Below are 21,229 nucleotides of genomic sequence, written 5' to 3'. Positions count from 1 at the left end.
TAGCTCGTCCCCCACTCACCAGAAAAATTGATGTGCACAACTCGACTGGTGGGATCAGAAGATCACTTGGAATGTGTAATGGCTCGCTATGGTCTTCAGCAATGAAAGCAGATTCTTACTACACGCAAGCGATGGTCTTCTACACATGCAATGCAAACCTGGTTCAAATGGCTCTGAGCACTATGGGACTTAACTTCTGAGGTCATCAGTCCCCTAGAACTTAGAACTACTTAAACCTAACTAACCTAAGGACATCACACACATTTATGCCCGAGGCAGGATTCGAACCTGCGACCGTAGCGGTCGCGCGCTTCCAGACTGTAGCGCCTAGAACCGCTCAGCCACTCTGACCGGCTGCAAACCTGGTGAGAGCTGACTTGTAGAATGCGTTTACCTGAGACACACTGGTCCCACCCCACACGTTATGGTCTGGGGTGGGATAAGGTACAACTCTCGTTCACCTTCGATGTTTCTAGAAAGGACGCAACCAGTGGAATGTAGAATGTTGTTAGACCCATTCTTTTGCCATTCTCGCAACAGTAAGGTGTGTTGCTCCAACACTGTCCGTGAAACTCAACATCCTCTGCAAGATGTGCAGCACCTTCACTGGCCAGCAAAAGCTCCAGACTTTTCTTCAATTCAGCATATGTGGGATATGATGGAACAAAAAGTGTTTTGTGCAACATGTCAATCAACAACCATTACAGAACTACATTAACAGATCAAGCAGGCCTGGCATAATGTATGCCACTATAGTGTTTGCCATCAGTACGATTACCTGGATGTCTGAGTCAGCACCAGCACTGACCCCCCCCCCCCCCCCCCCCCATGGAGGCTACACCATGTACTGATTTGGATGTTTCAGCATGGGTTGACACCTGGTACCTCAGGACTGTGCATGCTATTTATCTATAAACACACACATCAAAAAAAGTTTTGCATCACCTCGCTTCTGAGAGTTCTGGAACCTGTACAGAAAATTGGAATAGAGATCAACATAAACATCATTTCTGTCCTTTTTCTTGCCCATGAAAACACATTGCATGTTGCACCACCATACAGAGGTGGAGGTCCAGATTCCTGTACACACTGGTACCTCTAATACTCAGTAGCACATCCTCTTGCATTGATGTATGTCTGTATTCGCCATGGCATACTATCCACAAGTTCATCAAGGCAATGTTGGTCCAGATTGTCCCACTCCTCAACGGTGATTCGGTGTAGATCCCTCAGAGTGGCTGGAGGGTCTTGTCGTCCATAAACGGCCCTTTTCAATTTATCTCAGGCATGTTAGATAGGGTTCATTTCTGGAGAACATGCTGGCCTCTCTAGTCAAGCGATGTCGTTATCTTGAAGGAAGTCATTCACATGATGTGCACGATGGGGTAGCAAACTGTTGTCCATAAATACGAATGCCTTGCCAATACACTATGGTTGCACTATCGGTCGGAGGATCGCATTCATGTATCGTGCAGCCGTTATGGCAGCTTCCGTGATCACCATCATCGTATGTTGGCCCCACATAATGTCACCCCCAAACAGCAGGGAACCTCCACCTTGCTGCACTCGCTGGAGAGTGTGTCTAAGGTGTTCAGCCTGACCGAGTTGCCTCTGAACACGTCTATGATGATTGTCTGGTAGAAGGCATATGGGACACACATTGGTGAAGATAACGTGATGCCAATCCTGAGCGGTCCATTTGGCATGTTGTTGGGCCCATCTGTACCACGCTGCACAGTGTCGTGGTTGCAAAGATGGACCTCGCCATGGACGTCAGGAGTGAAGTTGCTCATCGTGCAGCCTGCTGCACACAGTTTGAGTCGTGACACGATGTCCTGTGGCAGCACAAAAAGCATTATTCAACATGGTGGCGTTGCTGTCAGGGTTCCTCAAAGACATAATCCGTAGGTAGCGGTTTCCCACTGCAGTAGTAGCCCTTGAGTGGCCCGAGCGTGGCATGTCATCGACAGTTCCTTTCTCTCTGTATCTCCTCCATGTCCGAACAACATCACTTTGGTTCACTCTGAGACAACTGGACACTTCCCTTGTTGAGAGCCCTTCCTGGCCCATAGTAACAATGTGTGTGTAGTCGAACCGCAGTACTGACTGTCTAGGCATGGTTGAACTACAGACAACACGAGCTGTGTACCTCCTTTATGGTGGAATGACTGGAACTGATCGGCTGTTGGACCCCCTCCGTCTCATAGGCGCTGCTCGTGCATAGTTGTTTACATCTTTGGACGGGTTTAGTGACATCACTGAACAGTCAAATGGACTGTGTCTGTGATCAGTATCCACAGTCAACTTCTATCTTCAGGATTTCTGGGAACTGGGGTGATGCAAAACGTTTTTTGATGTGTGTATAATCATTTCATGTACTCCATATGAACTGATGCCACAATCAATCTTGGGTGAATTGGAGGCCTGTAAAAGGTGCACAAATTTTTTCCTAGCAGCATATATCTCACAACAAGACCATGTCAGTAAAATTAAGAGATATTTTAGCTCACATGGGATCTTACTAACAAATTCTCATCCTGCGCATCACTAGTGATTGGAAAAGGAAAAAGCAAAATGGCAATGGTACACAATACATTTTACAGCAAACACTATAAGGTGGCTTTTAGAGAATGGATGTAGATCCATAAACACATTTTCTAAAAAAAGAGTTTCTTTATTAGTTATATACACATTTACATTGGGAAAAGCGATGCAATAAAAAATCCGAGTCTCTCTCACAGCCAGTAAAATTAACGTGGCTACCCATCAGAGAGCAGGACACGTTCTCTCTCTCGTCCATTTTGCAGACACTGGACGCAGGCAGCAGTTAGCGATCAGTGCAACTCCCTGCCAGTGGTGCAGTGTCCGGGATGTGTCGTCATCGGGCGCTGGACATGCGCGCTAGCAGGGCAGTTATGGCGAGACAGGTGCTCGCCTCGGCTATGCCTGTCAGTAGTGACGACACGAAGGGCCAGGCGCCACGCCCGGGATGCGCTACCGACTCCGCCACGAAGTCGGTGTACAGCGACACATCCGTGACGGCAACACCGAGGCCGTTGCGGCCGTTCCTGATGACAACTCCCACCAGCTGGCCGGAACACGTCAGTGGTCCACCGTCGTCAGCCTGTGTGTGAAGTAGAACCCCCATTACTTTATTTCCCCTTTATTTTTCTTTCAGCATCAGTTTTGCCACAGCCGGTTAATTGTATGCAATTCTGTCCCTTGAAAGTGCAAGGTATCCAAAAATTAAATTCAGAATTTAGACTTTAATAACTTTAACACAACAGTGTGTACGATTAAGAAAAGTTTAATGCATTCATTCAGGTGCTTTACAGTAAGCAGTACTTTATTCAGGCAAAACTGAGATGGAGTAAGAAATGGTCTCAACAATTGTTCTGCAAATGCACTGTCTACCAGACATACTTAAACAAATTCATAAAACATGAGATATAGACCAATAACATACAAACAACAAGGCTGAAAACACTGTTCCACTGATAAATCTGAAACGACGAAGAGGAAATCTTATTGTTTGACAATTTCCTTAAAAAAGGCTTTCCATTGTCAAAAATATTTTTTATCAGAAGCTGAATCACATCAATTGCTCTGTATGAAAGCTGCATTATGTCACCAATCGTTTCATCCTCCTCCCCAAAGACAGAAGTGGTGTTACGTTCAGGCAAGCAATGAATTATTTTCTGCAGATAGTAAGAAGTTTCAAATGAAATGTTTAACATTATTATTTACGATTATTTCAGATTTTGGTACAATGATTACAACATTTTTGCAATTAATCTTTTCTGTTTTTGGTGCTAATTTGCCTCGCCATTCCTGAAGAGAGATTCGATTCTCTCTTTTTTCACCTTAAAATGATAAGTACTGCTTCCATTCCGTTTTTTTGTTTTTTTTTCCCCCCACAAAACCTATAAACAGCAGTTGCAGGGATAACACCAAGCTTCGTCTGTACATCAATTGCGAATTCCTTTATAATACTTCTTATTAATAGTATCTCCTCTACACATTTAACAAATGTAAACTCAACAATTTTACGACTTTCTATTCTGCAGATTTGTGGACTCTCCTTAATCGGCCAAAGAAGCCAGGAAATAAGGAATGTTCATCTCACTTGTGATTTGGAGGGGCCAGTCTCGTAGAACTCCTTGGTGCGTTGACTCTCACAAGTTGTTTTATATCTTTCGAACAGTCGTTCTTTCACACTTTGATGCATTTAATTTTAATTAATAATTCTTAGTGCGCCAAATCTTTCTTCCTTTCGTACGATTCATGCTCAGATTTACAAAAATAACAGACTTTGTACACTGCTTAACTTTAAGCATTTCATCACTCCATCATCGAACATTCACAGCCTTTTCCTTTCCACCAAAGCTACAACAGTACACCTTCTCTTTGGGCTAGGAAGGTGTTCTTGTTCCAGTCTCTTATTGGCACAACAATCTGTATCTGAACCATAATCGATGGAATCATGAGCGTTATTTTCTATTTGTGCTAATATAATCACAGGCTCTAATAAAGTGTTGATGTCGCTCGAATGTATATCCAAGAATTGAACTGGTATATAACGCATATATTCGTCCTCAGGAGAAGTACGTGATTTCGACTGCATATCAAGTTCTTTCCTGCACTGGCAATCCAATGGAAGGTTTTGGGTTTGGTGAATGCCTGGTGAATGTTATCTGCTGTCATGTTCATTACCAACAGTGAAGTGGATGGAGGTATTTTTCATGGTTAGGATGTGGTCCCCTTATTGCGCTTAAGGAAATGATAAGAATATGAACAAATTTTACAACTCTATGAACTGTGTCCAACAGAGGAACAGTTCGAAGACAATGACCGTTTTCTATCAGCCTGACAGTGCACCTTGTGAGAAAACAGCATCTCTGAGGCAACAGCTTGTGTACAACAACGTTCCTAAAATGGAATGGCCCGCCCAGAATGCTGGCATAAGCCCAATAAAACACGTCTGGGATGAGTTATAACGGCCTTTTTTTCTCCAGACCCCAGTGTCGAACATCTACTTTGTCTGGTTTTGGCTCTTGAGGAAGAATGGGCTGCTACTCCTCCACAGACATCAGACATCATATTGAAAGTATCCTGAGCGGAGTTTAAGCCAATTTAAAGATGGAGGGTGAGCACATCCCATATTATAGTCCACTAATAAGTGTTCAGACGATTCTGATCAAATAAGTGTATTTCATCTCTTTAGAAAGAGAACATTAACTGGATTCACATTACTACTAAACACTGGAACCTGTATAAAGGCAAATTAGTAGACACATATGAAGATAACACAGTTAATATTAATTCATTCTTATCTCTACTGTCAACTCTTACCAATAATACTCTTAACTTAATGATTATGGCTATTAAATGAATTGAAAATTCAATGTGAATAATAACTGAAGAATTGTGTCAGAGAAAGTATCAACGGAAACTGAAATTCACTTTGCAAATTACAATCTGGTTGTGTCGTGTTAACTGTTAACCAGTGCACCGGCAACTACACAACTACAAGGTATGAGTCTGCCATGTTGCACATGTGCAGCCTGATATAGTTCCAGTAGGGGTGCACATTTTCCCAGCTGGTTGAGGCCTACAAATCTGGCCATTTTCAACATATTTTTAAAAATACTTGCAGTCCATTTTAGCAGCTAAAGCTTCGGCACAGCATTTCTTTTGGTATTTTTTCCTGTTTAAGAAATTTCACATGTTTCAATATGTCAGATCGAATCACTCCCTTGTGAGTTTAGAGTCCCTCCTCATACACTTCTGAGAAACCCTGTATATTCATACGTCTTTACTAAATTTCGACAAATTTCGGTCGGGTATGAACCACTGAAGAGAATACATTTTGTAATGGCACAGTTTCGGAGCTTACCGATTTTTATGAGTAATATTCGTAGCAGAATGCTTCACCTAAGATTAAGTACTGTATTTGTATCACAGTGTGCGTCATCACACAATTAACTTCTTGGGAGCAGTGTGCAAAACTGTCAACTTTGGGAATGGAAAGAATTTTTGCCATGTAGTGTAATTACTCTACATTTTAACTACTTACATGTGTATAAACATCACCGTTCTTTGGAGCCACACAGATGAGTGGAGTAGTGACATCTGTGTCCTTGGGGCCCAAACACTTGTCCTGCGTCTGTACGACAACATCCATGTGACGTAATGTAGTGGCATTGTTTTCGCCTCGCTGAATCAGGAAAGACAGAAATTCACACACATTAGATTCTGTGGTTCTATAGCTGTGAGCCATATATGACAGAGATGAACACTAGACTTAATATCCATGTAGTGCATAACATGGAGCATCAACAAAAGTGAGGCACTTTCAGGATTGAATGACCAGTTGGAGACAGGAAGTATTTCTTCTAACAAATAAATTTGGTTTTGTGGGGCATGCTATACTTGCACATAACTGGAATATTATGTGATTATGAGAGAAGCTGAACTATGGTAAATTTTATGTCAAAAATGAGAACCAGAACGGTTTTGTTGAGTGTCAACAAACAGGGAATCGGTCTGTATCTGATTGGGATGTAGTAAGGCGGGGAGGGGGGGGGGGGCGCTGCAAGGTTCTGTTCTGGATCTGTAGCTTTTATCAATGCGTACCAATAACCTGTCACTAAACAAGATGATTAAATTTTTTTTTAGTGGTAGTCCAAGATGGGAGTATGAACTGAATAGGGTGGAGAGTTTTTTGAAGTGGCATTGTGCATGTTGCTCTACTTCCTGGAGGACAAGAGTTTCAATGTGTGATATGTCATTCAGGAGTTTGGGATTGCATAGCAGGAGAATTTTACAGATGGTGAGGAGGTATTGCAAGGAGGTTTGGGACTGACTGATAATGGTTTTGCAGTACTATATTGGTAAAGGTTAAGGATTGATGGACTTTGAACAGATGGAGGTCATTGTGGAAGTAAGGGTGGCAGTAATTTTATGGTAAAGCCATTTGGGAGGATTCCAAGAGCCAAGCAACAATGCAGGAACAGTATGAGAGTCTGGGTACTGGCTAGGGATAAGGAAACTTTTTTTGTATAGACTCAGATGGATGGAGCAGGGATCCATGGTGGGGGATGATAACGCATAAAAATACATAAATAACGTAGAAACACTTCCGAAAAAATTCAAAAAATATACCCAAACAAGTGGGAAAAATCACGAAAAGGATGAAACAGATGAAGTATGAGGAAGAAAGATGAAATCTGAGGGAGCAGGATGATAATGAAAGGCGAAAACCACCTGAAATTTGCGTGAAGACACAATGAGATCAAAGAAAGAAATAAATAAAAAGATTGTAAATTTGGTTGCAGGTCTGTGGGTGGGTAAGTGTGAAGAAGGGGATGGCATATGTGACTAGATAGGTGAAGTTAGTAGGTGCAAACTGGAATAGCGAGGAGAAGGGGTTGGGATGAGAAGGGGTTGGTGGGAGAAACGCTACTCACGTTAGCCCAGGACCCCCAGCCACTGAGCTGACAGACGGTGCCCGGGGCTGGGGCGCTGGCCGCCAGTGGGATGCTCCGCACGTTCTCCCCCAGCTTCATCGGCTTCTTCAGCTGCAACACAGTGTTCTCTATGTAGTTGCCACTCTAATTACGAGATGCTCCTAGACAGTAAGTACAGATGCAGAGAAAGCTATTTATAGAGAAAGAAACAAGGCTTAAAATATCTATATGCACTATCTGATCAGAAGTATCATAACACCCCTATGAAAGCAGAATTGACCGTCAGGTGTCATGAGAGGTGGACCTGTCAGTATAAAAGGAGGTGAAGAGTACTGTATTGTCAACAGGGAAGCTGTAACCTGTCTGGATCACTCAAAAGAATTTAGTGTCTTTGAACTTGGTATAGTATTGGATGTCACCTGACTGACAAAGCCATCAGGGACATTTTGACACTTCTAACGCTGCCCTTATTCAACTGTTGGTGATGAGTCTGTCAAGCGGAAATGTGAAAGGACAAGCACAACTTAATCATGATCTGGCAGACCACCTGTACAGGAGACCCTCCAGCATTGTGGAGTCGTTAAAAAAAACCACATAAAATCAGCAGAAAGAATCACCCGTTAGCTCCAAAGTGCTACCAGCGATCCAGATAGCACCATGACTATGTATAGGTAGCTAAAAAGAATGAGTACAATGGTCAAGCAGCTTCCCATAAGCCACATCTTTCTGTAACCATTGATAAGTGATGCTCAAGCTGGTGTAAAGAGTGATGCCGCTGGACATTGGATTACCAGAAACAAATGACTTGGAGTGATGTTTCATGCTGAACCCTGTGGCAGTCTGATGGAAGGGCTCACTTTGGAAAATGCCTAGAGAACGTTGCCTGCCATCATGTGTAGTCACAACAGTCAAGTATGGAGGAAGTTGTGTAGGAGTCTGGATGTGTTTTTCATGGTTAGGATATGGTCCCCTTATTGAACATACATTTTACAGCAGAGGAACAGTGCTGAGATGATGACTGTGTCAGTAGTTGTATGACAAGGTACGCTATCATAACAGTTTGTGGACAATAACATTCCTGAAATGGGTTAGCCTGCCAAAGTCTAAACATGAGCCCAGTGGAACACCTTTGGGATTAGTTAGAACGTCAACTTTGCTCCAGTCCCCTAGCGTTGAGCATCGTTACCTTCTCTGGTTTTGGCTCTTGAGGGAGAATGGACTGGCATTCCTGAACAGACATCTCACAGAAAGTGTCCCCAGCAGAGGTCGAGCTGTTATAAAAGTGGAGGATGGTCACACCACATACACTATGTAATCAAAAGTATCTGGACACCCCTAACACATACATTTCTCATATTAGGTGCATTGTGCTCCCACCTACTGCTAGGTACTCCATATCAACGATATCAGCAGTCATTAGACATCGTGAGAGAGCAGAATGGGGCACTCTGTGGAACTCGCAGACTTCGAATGTAGTCAGGTGATTGGGTGTCACTTGTATCATACGTCTGTACGCGAGTTCGCCACACTCCTAAACATCCCTAGGCCCACTGTTGTGTGTACAGGCCGACCTCGTTTGTTGACTCACAGAGACAGCTGACAGTTGAAGAGGGTCGTAATTTGTAATAGGCAGACATCTATCCAGACCATCACACAGGAATTCCAAACTGCATCAGGATCCACTGCAAGTACTATGACAGTTAGCCAGGTGAGAAAACTTGGATTTCATTGTCTAGCTGCTACTCATAAGCCACACATCAAGCTGGTGAATGCCAAACGACGCCTCGCTTGGTGTAATGAGCATAAATGTTGGACGACTGAACATTGAAAAAACGTTTTGTGGAGTGACGAATAACGGTACACAATGTGGCGATCCGGTGGTAGGGTGTGGGTATGGTGAATGCCCGGTGAACATCATCTGCCAGCGTGTGTAGTGCCCACACTAAAATTCGGAGGCGGTGATGTTAAGGTGTCGTTGTGTTTTTCATGGAGGGGGATTGCACCCCTTGTTGTTTTGCGTGGCACTATCACAGCACAGGCCTACACTGATGTTTCACACACCTTCTTACTTTCCACTGTTGAAGAGCAATTCGGGGATGGCGATTGCATCTTTCAGCACGATCGAGCCCCTGTAATGGACTGGCCTGCACAGATTCCTGACCTGAATCCTATAGCACACCTTTGTGATGTTTTGGAACGCCGACTTCGTGCTAGGCCTCACCGACCGACATCGAAAAAAATGGTTAAAATGGCTCTGAGCACTGTGGGACTTAACATCAGTGGTCATCAGTCCCCTATAACTTAGAACTACTTAAACCTAACTAACCTAAGGACATCCCACACATCCATGCCCAAGGCAGGATTCGAACCTGCGACCGTAGCGGTCACGCGATTCCAGACTGAAGCGCCTAGAACCGCACGGCCATACCGGCCAGCCGACATCGACATCTCTCCTCAGTGCAGTGCAGAATGGGCTGCCATTGCCCAAGAAAGCTTCCAGCACCTGACTGAATGTATGCCTGCGAGGGTGAAAGCTGTCGTCAAGGCTAAGGATGGGCCAACAACATACTGAATTCCAGCATTATCGACGGAGGGAGCCACGAACTTTTAAGTCATTTTCAGCCAGATGTCCGGATACTTTTGATTACATAGTGTATTTATGTTCACTAATAGGCGACTGGATACTTTTGATCGAATATTGTAGTTCCCACAATTCTGTAAGCACTCTCCACAGAAATATGTTCTTTGAGCTCGACATTGTTGTTTGATTTTTTACTACCATGAAACGTTTTCAGGTGCTAAAAGAAATAGAAGGCGTTAGGGTCAATGCAAGTGTTGTACGGAGGATGCTCATTCTGGCTGCAACAAGAGCCCTGTAAGAGTTGTCTTGGCTTGTTTACAGTGTGAGGTCGACCATAGTCATGAAACAAAACAATACAATGTGCAAACTTTCCGTGGGACATATTCTGCATTATGTGTGTGAGTTTCATAGGTGCCTATTTGCCAATCGCTTTGTTGTGTTGCAAACACCAGTTCTCACGTGATCACTGTCCGCCCCCAGTAGCTGAGTAGTCAGCGTGACAGAATGTCAATCCTAAGGGACTGGGTTCGATTCTCGGCTGGGTTGGAGATTTTCTCCGCTCAGGGACTGGGTGTTGTGTTGTCCAAATCATTTCATCCCCATCGCCGCGCAAGTCGCCGAAGTGGCGTCAAATCGAAAGACTTGCACCCAGTGAACGGTCTACCCAACGGGAGGCCCTAGTCACGACACTTACGTTTACCATATCACTGAAATTGAAGCAATGTCAGGCCTGGTTAACATGCAGATGGGTGACTGACTGGGTGTGCCAGGTACCACTGGCTTTGGCACACCGAAGTGCCATCCCACTGCAAAATTTGTGCCAGGTTGTTGGAGATTTGGCGTTATACTTAATAACAGAATCCCTTGTCTATCCCAAAAGATTACAAACGTGGCTTTTCAAGGTGTCAAGATTTCCTTGGCTTTAATATTCACTGGTCCGCAGCTCGTGGTCTCGCGGTAGCGTTCTCGCTTCCCGAGCACGGGGTCCCGGGTTCGATTCCCGGCGGGATCAGGGATTTTTCCTGCCTCGAGATGACTGGGTGTTGTTGTGTCGTCTTCATCATCATCATTCATCCCCATTACGGTCGGAGGAAGGCGATGGCAAACCATCTCTACTAGGACCTTGCCTAGTAAGGCAGCGCGGGTCTCCCGCGTCGCTCCCCTACGCTCTGCAAAGAGTATGGGACTCATCATCATCATCATCATCATCATCATCAATATTCACTGGTGATCAGTGTGCCTCCGTTACAATGGTTGAGTGGTTTCATAAGCAACTCAAATCTCATTGCTGATCACTATCTTGCTTAGAAAATCATCATCATTTTTGTTATACAGTGACAAATAGTCAACTTCACTGCCCGGACACAGTTTTTTCTGTTACTCTGTGAGCACTCAATTAGCACACAGTTTCCGAAAATTAATTTTTTTTTCAGAAACAATTTCATGATAACTCGATCCTGAAATTTGTGTAAAGTTCTTAGAAACACTGGATACTACAAAATTATAGATTTCGTTTATGACGTCTTCAACTGCACAAAAAATTCTTCATGAACCAAACATGGATGCCCACTTTGTTCGATACCGTGTGGCTGATTACGTCTCTCATTGAACTATCCTCACCACTGAGTCACTCACTACAGTTTCTACGTAAACTTCGCAAACTTATCAACACAAATGATGTTCTTGACATTTAGACAGTGAATTACAGAACCAACTTTGGCACTCTAACCAAGCACTGTATGGAATAAACAACACATCTCCTCCTCCCCAATTCAAAACAATTACTTTGATGTGCTGATCTGCGATTTTGTCCTGTCATGGAAAGACCTACAACTCACTTTTTGGATGTCTACCTCGTATCTTATAGTTTTACTCGATCACTCCAAAAAAGTTTGGTGACAGGGTCTAAAGTGCAGGTCCTCGTGGAGGTCCAGTATGGGCTGTAATTATTACAGGGCAGTGAAACTTTGTAGATATGCTAATGTGTTAATGCAGAACTGATTTACACTAAAAAAAAATTATTTCCAATTTTGGTCACTGGATGCAAGTCTGTCACAGTACAGCAGCTCATCAACTTCTCTGGCGCTGATACTAAACAAATTCTGTTTCTGCGATTTTTTTTGCCATGTGTTTAAGATACAATCCTAGATAAATTTGCAAGTCTGTTGCAGTAAACTGCCAGTCAGTGTATGCATATTCGTGTTATGTCCATATGCAGATAAAGTTTGTATGTGACAGTCTCCAATTTATGCCAGGTGTCAAACCATTACGTGCATCTATGTACTTTTGCAATAACACAGCGTCCTGCATTAATTTGTTTTTCTATTCCAGTTTCCCAAAAAATGAACAAAGAGTCAAAAATGTCTCCGAAAAATAAAAAGTAAGAATTTCACCCCCACAATCATACTTAAAAGTATGCCCTAAACACTCAGCACAAGAATGTTTCAGTAGGTCAGATGATGTAAATCACTTATTTACTATAACAATTTCATAGTTCCAAATGTGTTGCTTTTTCATGACACTTCGACTCCCTATACAGTATCGCTGTAATGTAATTAAATAGAACAAAGATTTGACAATATGAATAAGTGCAATAGAAAACGTAAAGAAATACTGTGGCTATCGTACCTTTTCCTGTAACTGAAAAAAATGATACTGTGGCGAAAAAGCACTTTACACTTATTCTTCTCAGGTACAACTCAAAACCGTGGTTAAGTGGCAGCGCTGTAAGCAACAAACTTTTATTTTTACTGTGTGCTATTTGGAATGGGTAATGACGGTTTTAAATGGCGGAAGTGGGAAGCAGGTGAAGAGTCTTCAAACGTTCCTTTCGAACGCTAAAAAGTATCAATGTTGCATTTCACATATTACAGCAGCTGTTAATCAGGTAGGTACAGTAAGAACTGACTACGGTCTCTCTAAGATCGCTTTTTTTTGACACACAGAATGAATTAATAGTTTGTATTACCGATATTGGTTACAGACCACATTTCAAGTGAAATATAAAATAGTCCTTTAATATAAGTAGAAGCCGACAAAACAATGCATGTCTCAACTAGAAGTTAAATGAGTCTAACTCTTCGTTTTGCAAATAACGAATCAGGAGAAATACGGGAGAGATTCGTAGGGTTTTAGACATATCCAAAGACTGGAGTGTACAAGGTATAGCCATTGTTTTGTTCCTAGTGCTAAGCACTTGGAATACTGATAAAAACAAATCATCATAGCAAACATACGAAGGCTGCAGTGAAAAATTACAGTGCCCATTCTATTGTAAAACAAGCTCTCTTCATCCAATGCTATATACATCGGTTGAACCTAGCCCTTCTCCATGATTGTAAAAAAATTACACAAGTGAAAATTTTTCTTACATATCTATAATCATTTCACTCATTTTTAGCTGTTCCAGTAACACAAGTGAACTTCTACGGGAAAGAAGATTTGAACTACCAAGCACTTATGAAACAAGGAGGAATTTTCATTCATGTGGTGAACAAAACTATTATTCTTCACTATACAGACCTGAGAGCAGCATTTAATGATGTGACAAACAATGAAGGGTAGGATCATAATCCATTAAACCAAGCAATTGGGTTATATAGTATACTGGATGGTCAGACTTTTCTTTTTCTACGGCAGCTGTACAATTTGATTTTCCAAAACACAAGTATCTCGTTTGACATCTTGCAAAGTAAAATTGTGATCATACGACGCTGTAAGGTCAAAATTGAAAACTGCATTAAGGCTGTTGAAAGACTAAGATGTGAGGAAATCATTATGAAATGCATAGTGAACCCTAAGAGCCTTATAAATCTGGTACGAATATATGAAATTAATTTTTAACGAAACAGAAGCAAGTATTCAGAAATTGAGAAGGCTAACATTCTAAATAACTGACAAAGTAGTAGTAAACATGGAAACTGGATGCCAGAACTTTCATAAAACATATTTTACAGAACTTGTAAATGAGAAAAAGTTCTCAGGTTATAGTAGGCCAAACAAGTTCCTCATACATAAAGTTGAAAAACTACTTAAAATGTATCCTTTTTTTGGCACTGCAAAACCGAAAGAAGAACTTAACGTTTATTTACGGCAGTGAGGACAAACGTGTACAGCCTCAAGACGTCCTTAAATCTATTATAAGCAGTGGATTAAAAACGCTATCTCAAAGTGTGAAATCACTGTCGTTGGTTCTTGCAATTCCAGCAACCACTGCATATTGCGAAAGAAGAGTGAGTACATTAAAACGAGTTTAAGGGGACATTGTATGTCTTATGCCGCCAATGTTAAATTATCGAATTTTGTGACCCATTATCTTGGAAACTTTTTAAGACATGAACTTACAGTTTTCCATAATTATTGAATGCACCTTTCTAGATACACTGAACTAGAATTATTACCAACATTGTATTGTGGGGGCATGCTATCTTTTTTTTCTGACACTCATTATTTTGACAGAATTTTGTAAATAAATGATCATAAAAACAAAGCAACTCAGGATATTTTAATTATTCTAGTTCCATGTGTGTTTAATCTCACACTAGGCATGCTGTGAAAATTTCATGTCTCTACAATCAGTACTTTATAGAAAATGGGTCATTTATTGCAAAAAATGTAGTACAGAGTTATTGGGGTTTAAAACTTTTTTATTACAAAATCTCATACAGACACTTTTCTGCGTCTTTCATGCACTAGAATTGCCCTAACCTAAGTCTATCTCTTCTTCAGTGTCAACGCCTCAGTGCTTGCCACCTGCTTTTATTTCCTGCTTCTTTTGTCATTTACTAACTCTGCTTCACGTACATCAAGCTCATCCAGTTCTCGCAGTCCTTTAGCTTTGTTCTGTCCAAATCTTACCCCTAACTTCTCCAGAACCTTAAGTCTTTCATAGTTCTCACCGTTAAAAGTTATTATAGCATCAGACATCTCTGTCTTCCCATGTAAACACTTCTTTAGTAGCTCAGGATTTGTCAAATCTCTGTAAATAGGTTTGATTGCCTGCATTACTGCCAAAGAAAGAGAATGTTCATCTGTAAACTCATGCAGGGTGCCAGAAAATTCAGCTTGCCCATATTTACACCAAGTGTTTGGTGGAGGTGGACACAAAGCATGACTGGCTTTTCATCAGTTGATATTCGATGAAAGAAAGTGATCCACACAGCTATTTTCATCTTCTCTAAATTGTCACAGTTATTTTTACACTTCGTCATTTTATTTACGTACAAAAAGCAATAGAAGTTATCTAACTACAAAAATAGCCGATAATCACACTTCTTTCAATGAAAACTAGCATCAGAAACGAAGGACTGATTTGTTTATTCGTAATGCCAACTTCTGAGACGTAGCTGTAGGCACAAAGCAAAGTAATTCACAGCCTTCTAAACTGTGTTGTTCCAAAGATATGACTGCTCAACTGCGGCAGTATATGCATAGCTGCAAAGTTTGACAGTCACACATCAACATTCAAATATTATTTGAAGGTCTCACAACTGTCTGATTTTAACGTATTATATACCAAAATGTTCAGGAAAGTCTAAAGTTCATTATGGAGTAGAAAACAGAAAATGTCAAATTTCAACGAATTACACGTGCAGTGTCCCCTTAAGGCTACCTTCGCAACGCAATGACAGACTGTCAAACTTGGTGATTTTGGCTGTAGAGAAGGGAACTGTGAAATATTCAACTAAACGCAGGAGTTCATATCTCATGGTACCAATTTTTATGCCCAGAAAGAGAACAATAAATTCACAAAAATATGTAATAGTGAGTTACTATGTGTTTTATTTTTATTAATGCCTTTATTTATGACCATTTCTGTAGTAGTTTCAATCTAAGTAGAAGCACAGTCTAACATAACAGTCGCGACACTCCAAGCAGCGAGAAAGGAGAACGTCAAGTGCGCTGTAAGTGCAATGTTTGTCTTGCATCCCTTTCCTACTTGATTTATGAAATATATAAATTATCTTTTTGCCTCCAAGAGTTTGTTTAATATCAGCGGATATAGATGTTTCTAAAAGTGATCTTAAATAAGTGCAAGTAGGGATAAAAACAATGAATCCAGTGGCAAGCTACAACACAATTGTGAAAAAGCACTTGTGATGTTACATAGAACTGCAGCTTATCACATTGATATCAAAGGAATATAAACACACGGATTCAAACGTAAGTAGCACAATTGTGTACCTCTTCGTGCACTTTTCCCAATTTTATTTGGATGTCTTCCAAATATCACTGTAATGTATGCACTGATGGAAGCATAAAACATTCTGGCAAAGCCTGTATGCCTGAGTGCTGTAATTTAGAGCAAACAGCTTATTTTCGTCTTTCCATCCTGCTGCACTTTACTAATCTGGAATGCTAATCTGGCTTAACAACAAGTGAAGGACATATTTTAAATATCGGGATCCTACAATCTTCGAAATTTGTTTGTCCTCCTTCACTTCATCCTTCTGATACAGTTTCTGTTGCTGTCTGCACATAAAATGATACGCACTTTCCTTGTCGCGTAATAGTTTTGCACCAACTCTAGCGATCTGCACATTCTGACAGTTCACACACTTCTGCAAGGCACGAATAACTGCACTTAAAATCTAACCACTTCATCATCAAAGCAGGTCAGTGTTGACGATTCAGATGACTCTGGCACTGTCATGGAGAGTTGAACTGGCTGCTTCTGTGCCATATAACAGTCTTACAGATTTAGATGGATTGTCGAACGTTTGCGGCAATTTCCTCTTCATCGTCAGTTGAGGTAGCGTATATGGGATGTCTAACAGTGTGGATACTGCATTCGACACGAGTTTATTATTGTCTGCATCCATGAACTGGTATTCTTCGAAGTATAGCGAACAAAACTGCTATTCACTAGCCATTTTCTGTTCCTAAAACGAAACATTGATCATTAATACACATGTAGTTCGCAAGCGAATCCGGACGATACAGTTTAATAACATGATGGTATATATATCTCGGGGTTCTTAGGACACCTAAAAAAAAACTGATGAGGTGACTTCTTCATTTTGTTACTGCAATTTATTGCGCTACAGATGCCCCCTTACACACACACACACACACACACACACACACACACACACACACTAAAATGAAAAAACTGCTATTCTTCCTGGGACCTTTGCCTTTCGTGGGCTAGTGCTCTATCGGTCGTCACGTGACGCTTGTTCAAGTTCCTCGTTGATCCATTCACTCAGTTTTTATTATTTCTTTCTTTCTTGTCTCAGACGTTATGTCTGGTTAAAAATGGAAGGTGACGCGGACCTTGATCAAGCGTGACTTCCTTTTAACTGTACGGTAATTATTATTATTATTATTATTATTATTATTATTATTCCGGAGGCTAGTTAGTGCTCTGACCGAACACGCTGAGATACCATGCTGACACCAACTGAGCTACCCAAGTCTCGTCCTTACAGCTTTACTTCTGCCAGTACCTCGTCTCCTACCTTTCAAACTTCACGGAAGCTCTCCTGCGAACCTCCTGGAAGAAAGGATACTGTGGAGACATGCATTTGCCACAGCCTGGGGGATGTTTCCAGGAGTGCTAGTTCTGCAAGTTTCGCACGACAGCTTCTGTGAAATTTGGAAGGTAGGAGGCGAGGTACTGGCGGAAGTAAAGCTGTGAGTACCGGGCGTGAGTCGTGCTTGGGCACCTCAGTCGGAGCCGGCACAGTAACTCAGCGTGTTCGGTCAGCGGGCTGCTTGGCCTCTGTAATAAAAAAAACTGAGTAAAGGAATCAACGATCAACTTGACCGGATGTCTTGTGACGTCCGCCTAGAGCAAACGCAACGAACTAATCGAACAAAATGAGAAAAAAAAGTCGGTGGAGCACTAGTGCACGAAAGGCAAAGCTCCCGAATTCGAGTCTCGGTCCGGCACACAGTTTTAATTTGGCAGGAAGTTTCGTATCAGTGCACACTCCGCTGCAGAGAGAAAATCTCATTCTGGGAACTACTATTCGATTTCGCGTTCACGATCGCACCGAACTCAATAGTTTTGCTTGCTAGCCGCTTGGCGCGCTGCTGGCGCAGTAGACAACAAAATCGAGGGGAAGTGTTGCGACTGTTTTGTTAGACGGTGGTAGAAGTATGTTACATAGTTACTTTTGCTGTGTTTCTATTTTACAAGTTTTTGGTTTTTTCTTTTTTCGAAATTCGTGATTCTAAGTATACCCTACAAGAAATGCCGCTACTGAATATAAGTACAGGCCACAGGTCGTAGAGTTGATGGGTAGAGCACTTACCCTGACGACAGCGATGTCGTGGTCCATCCCAAGCGTGTCAAAGTAGAAGTGGGTGTATGTGTAGCCCACATCGTAGCTGGTAGCTTTCTGGTAGTCGGGGCTCCCCACAGTTATCCGCAAGAAGTTAATCGGCCTCCTGAAGACGAAATGCCCGACAGGATGTTACAGAGCAGCTTTCACATTTCATTGGAAATATTCCATTAAGAACTTTTTCTGTTGCACTCCAATTAAAAAAAAAATGTGACGGCATACTATGCATGTCACTCTAGCGACCACAGCTTTTCAACTACACTGGACAAAATAATTAGTCAATCTCAAGAGGCTCCACGCTAATCTATAGGCTACTGCTACGGGATGGTCAAAAACAGTCAGAAAAGCTTGTAAGGGTGTTGCGGGGTAAGTTGTGCTGAGAAATAACTGTTGAGAAAACCATTCGATACATTGCGCGATTTCCAACTTAAGTTGATTTACTCAATCAGGCCGTTGGGCGTGAAAATTCAAGCATTCCGCCAGATACAGGTAGTGTCAGTCGCTCTCATAGCGGAGATGAAACCACACAAGACTGCAAAGCCTTTGGCACAGGTTCGATTCTTAGTACCTCACACGTGCAATTTTTGTGTCACTCTCTTGTTCGGTTTTAGGAAACCGGAAGGAGAACACATTTGTCGACACCGTCCTTGGCGCGCTGCATGAATTTGCACGTGCAACGAACTGATGGGCTAACTTCAATGATGATTAACTGTGAAACTCCGCAACGTACGGAATTTTTTTCTTAACACACAGCCTATCTCGCAACACCCTTACAATATTTTCAGGCTGCTTCTGACCATCCTGTATTGCGAAAAGAGTTGCCTAATTTTGTTTCTAAAAATCGCGTTAAGTCCTCGACCGATTTACTTTGAATTTTCACATGATTCTCGAATAAACATTTGGATGGACGTACGTACATAAAAAAAAACGTTTTGCATCACCTCGGTTCCGAGAGTTCCGGAACCTGTACAGAAAATTGGAATAGAGATCAACATAAACATCATTTCCGCCCTTTTTATTGCTCATGAAAACCATACGTTGCATGTTGTACCACCATACAGCGAGACCTTCAGAGGTGGTGGATCAGATTGCTGTACGCATTGGTACCTCCAATACCCAGTAGCTCGTCTTGCATTGATGCATGCCTGTATTCGTCGTGGCATACTATCCACAAGTTCATCAGGGAACTGTTGGTCCAGATTGTCCCACTCCTCAACGGCCATTCGGCGTAGATCCCTCAGAGTGGTAGGAGGATCACGTCGTCGATAAACAGCCCTTTCCAATCTCTCCCAGACATGTTCGATAGGGTAATGTCTGGAGAACATGCTGGCCACTCTAGTCAAGCAATGTCGTTAACTTGAAGAAGTCATTCACATGACGTGCACGATAAGGGAGCGAATTGTCGTCTATGAAGACGAATGCCTCGCCAATATGCTGCTGATATGGTTGCACTATCGGTCGGAGGGTTGCATTCACGTATCGTGCAGCCGTTACGGCGAGTTCCGTGACCACCAGCGGCGTATGTCGGCCCCACATAATGCTACCCCAAAACAGCAGGGAACCTCCACCTCGCTGCACTCGCTGGACAGTGTGTCTAAGGCGTTCAACCTGACCGTGTTGCTTTCAAACACGTCTCAGACGATTGTCTGGTTGAAAGCATATACGACAATCATCGGTGAAGAGAATATAATGCCAATCCTGAGTGGTCCATTCGGCATGTTGTTGGGCCCATCTGTACCGCGCTGCATGGTATCGTTGTTGGAAAGCTGGACCTCACCATGGACGACGGGAGTAAAGTTGCACATTATGCAGCCTATTGCGCACAGTGTGAGTCGTAACACGATGTCCTGTGGCTGTACGAAAAGCATTATTCAACACGATGGCGTTGCTGTCAGGGTTTCTCAAAGCCATAATCCGTAGGTAGCGGTCATCCACTGCAGTAGTTGCCCTTGGGCGACCTGAGCGAGGCATGTCATCGTCAATTCCTGTCTCTCTGTGTCTCCTCCATTTGTGAACAACATCGCTTTGGTTCATTCCGAGACGCCTGGACACTTCCCTTGTTGAGAGCACTTCCTAGCTGTCGGATTCCCCTCCGTGTAATAGGCGCTGCTCATGCATGGCTGTTTACATCTCAGGGTTGGTTTAGTGACGTCTCTGAACAGTCAAAGGGACTGTCTGTGATACATTACCCACAGTCAACGACTTTCTTCAGGATTTCTGGGAATTGGGGTGATGCAAAACTTTTTTTGATGTGTGTAGGATTCTATACATCTACACACATAATACAAAAAGGGGAAGCGTTATTTCCAGCAATATGAGAAAGTTCTTGACAAATTTACTTCAAAGTGTTACACGATATTCTAATAATCATCCAGACGGCCATGGTATACATTTTTTAAGCAAAAGTTTTCCGTTAAAACCGACTGAGAGAAAGAAATGCTGTGGTGTGCTGTGTTGTGAAAACATGCGGTTTCGTTTTCTTTGTTGGAGTCAGTTTTTTACTGCGATAACATGGTTAGACAAACTGTTTGTCCCATATACCGGGTGATCAAAGAGTCAGTATAAATTTGAAAACTTAATAAACCACGGAATAATGTAGATAGAGAGGTAAAAATTGACACACACATGCTTGGAATGACATGGGATTTTATTAGAACCAAACAAAAACACCCCATATTGCTGGACGCGTGAAAGATCTCCTGCGCGCGCAGTTTCGTGATGCATCACCATAACTCCGGACATGATTTACAGTGCTGTTCACAACATTATTCCTCGACTACAGCTATTGTTGAGGAATGATGGTGGACACATTGAGCATTTCCTGTAAAGAACATCATCTTTGCTTTGTCTTACTTTGTTATGCTAATTATAGCTATTCTGACCAGATGAAG

The 21,229-nt window shown here is 42.2% G+C and overlaps 1 protein-coding gene across 1 annotated transcript in view; it reads right to left on the bottom strand.

The window, feature by feature from the left end:
* Window positions 1-2,665: 2,665 nt before the first annotated feature.
* LOC124552649 overlaps window positions 2,666-21,229 on the bottom strand; it is a 192,084-nt gene continuing 173,520 nt past the window's right edge. The window contains exons 8-11 of the mRNA XM_047126975.1: window positions 18,309-18,444; window positions 7,470-7,580; window positions 6,077-6,217; window positions 2,666-3,124 (exon numbers count right to left, since the gene is read on the bottom strand). Coding sequence (XP_046982931.1) covers window positions 2,879-3,124; window positions 6,077-6,217; window positions 7,470-7,580; window positions 18,309-18,444 — 634 coding nt within the window. The 3' untranslated portion in view covers window positions 2,666-2,878. The remainder of the gene's footprint in view (window positions 3,125-6,076; window positions 6,218-7,469; window positions 7,581-18,308; window positions 18,445-21,229) is intronic.

Source organism: Schistocerca americana, chromosome 10 (genome assembly GCF_021461395.2).
Source record: "Schistocerca americana isolate TAMUIC-IGC-003095 chromosome 10, iqSchAmer2.1, whole genome shotgun sequence".
NCBI lineage: Eukaryota > Metazoa > Arthropoda > Insecta > Orthoptera > Acrididae > Schistocerca > Schistocerca americana.
Note: the sequence above shows the minus strand (reverse complement) of the source record. Positions and strands in the feature narration are given on the sequence as shown.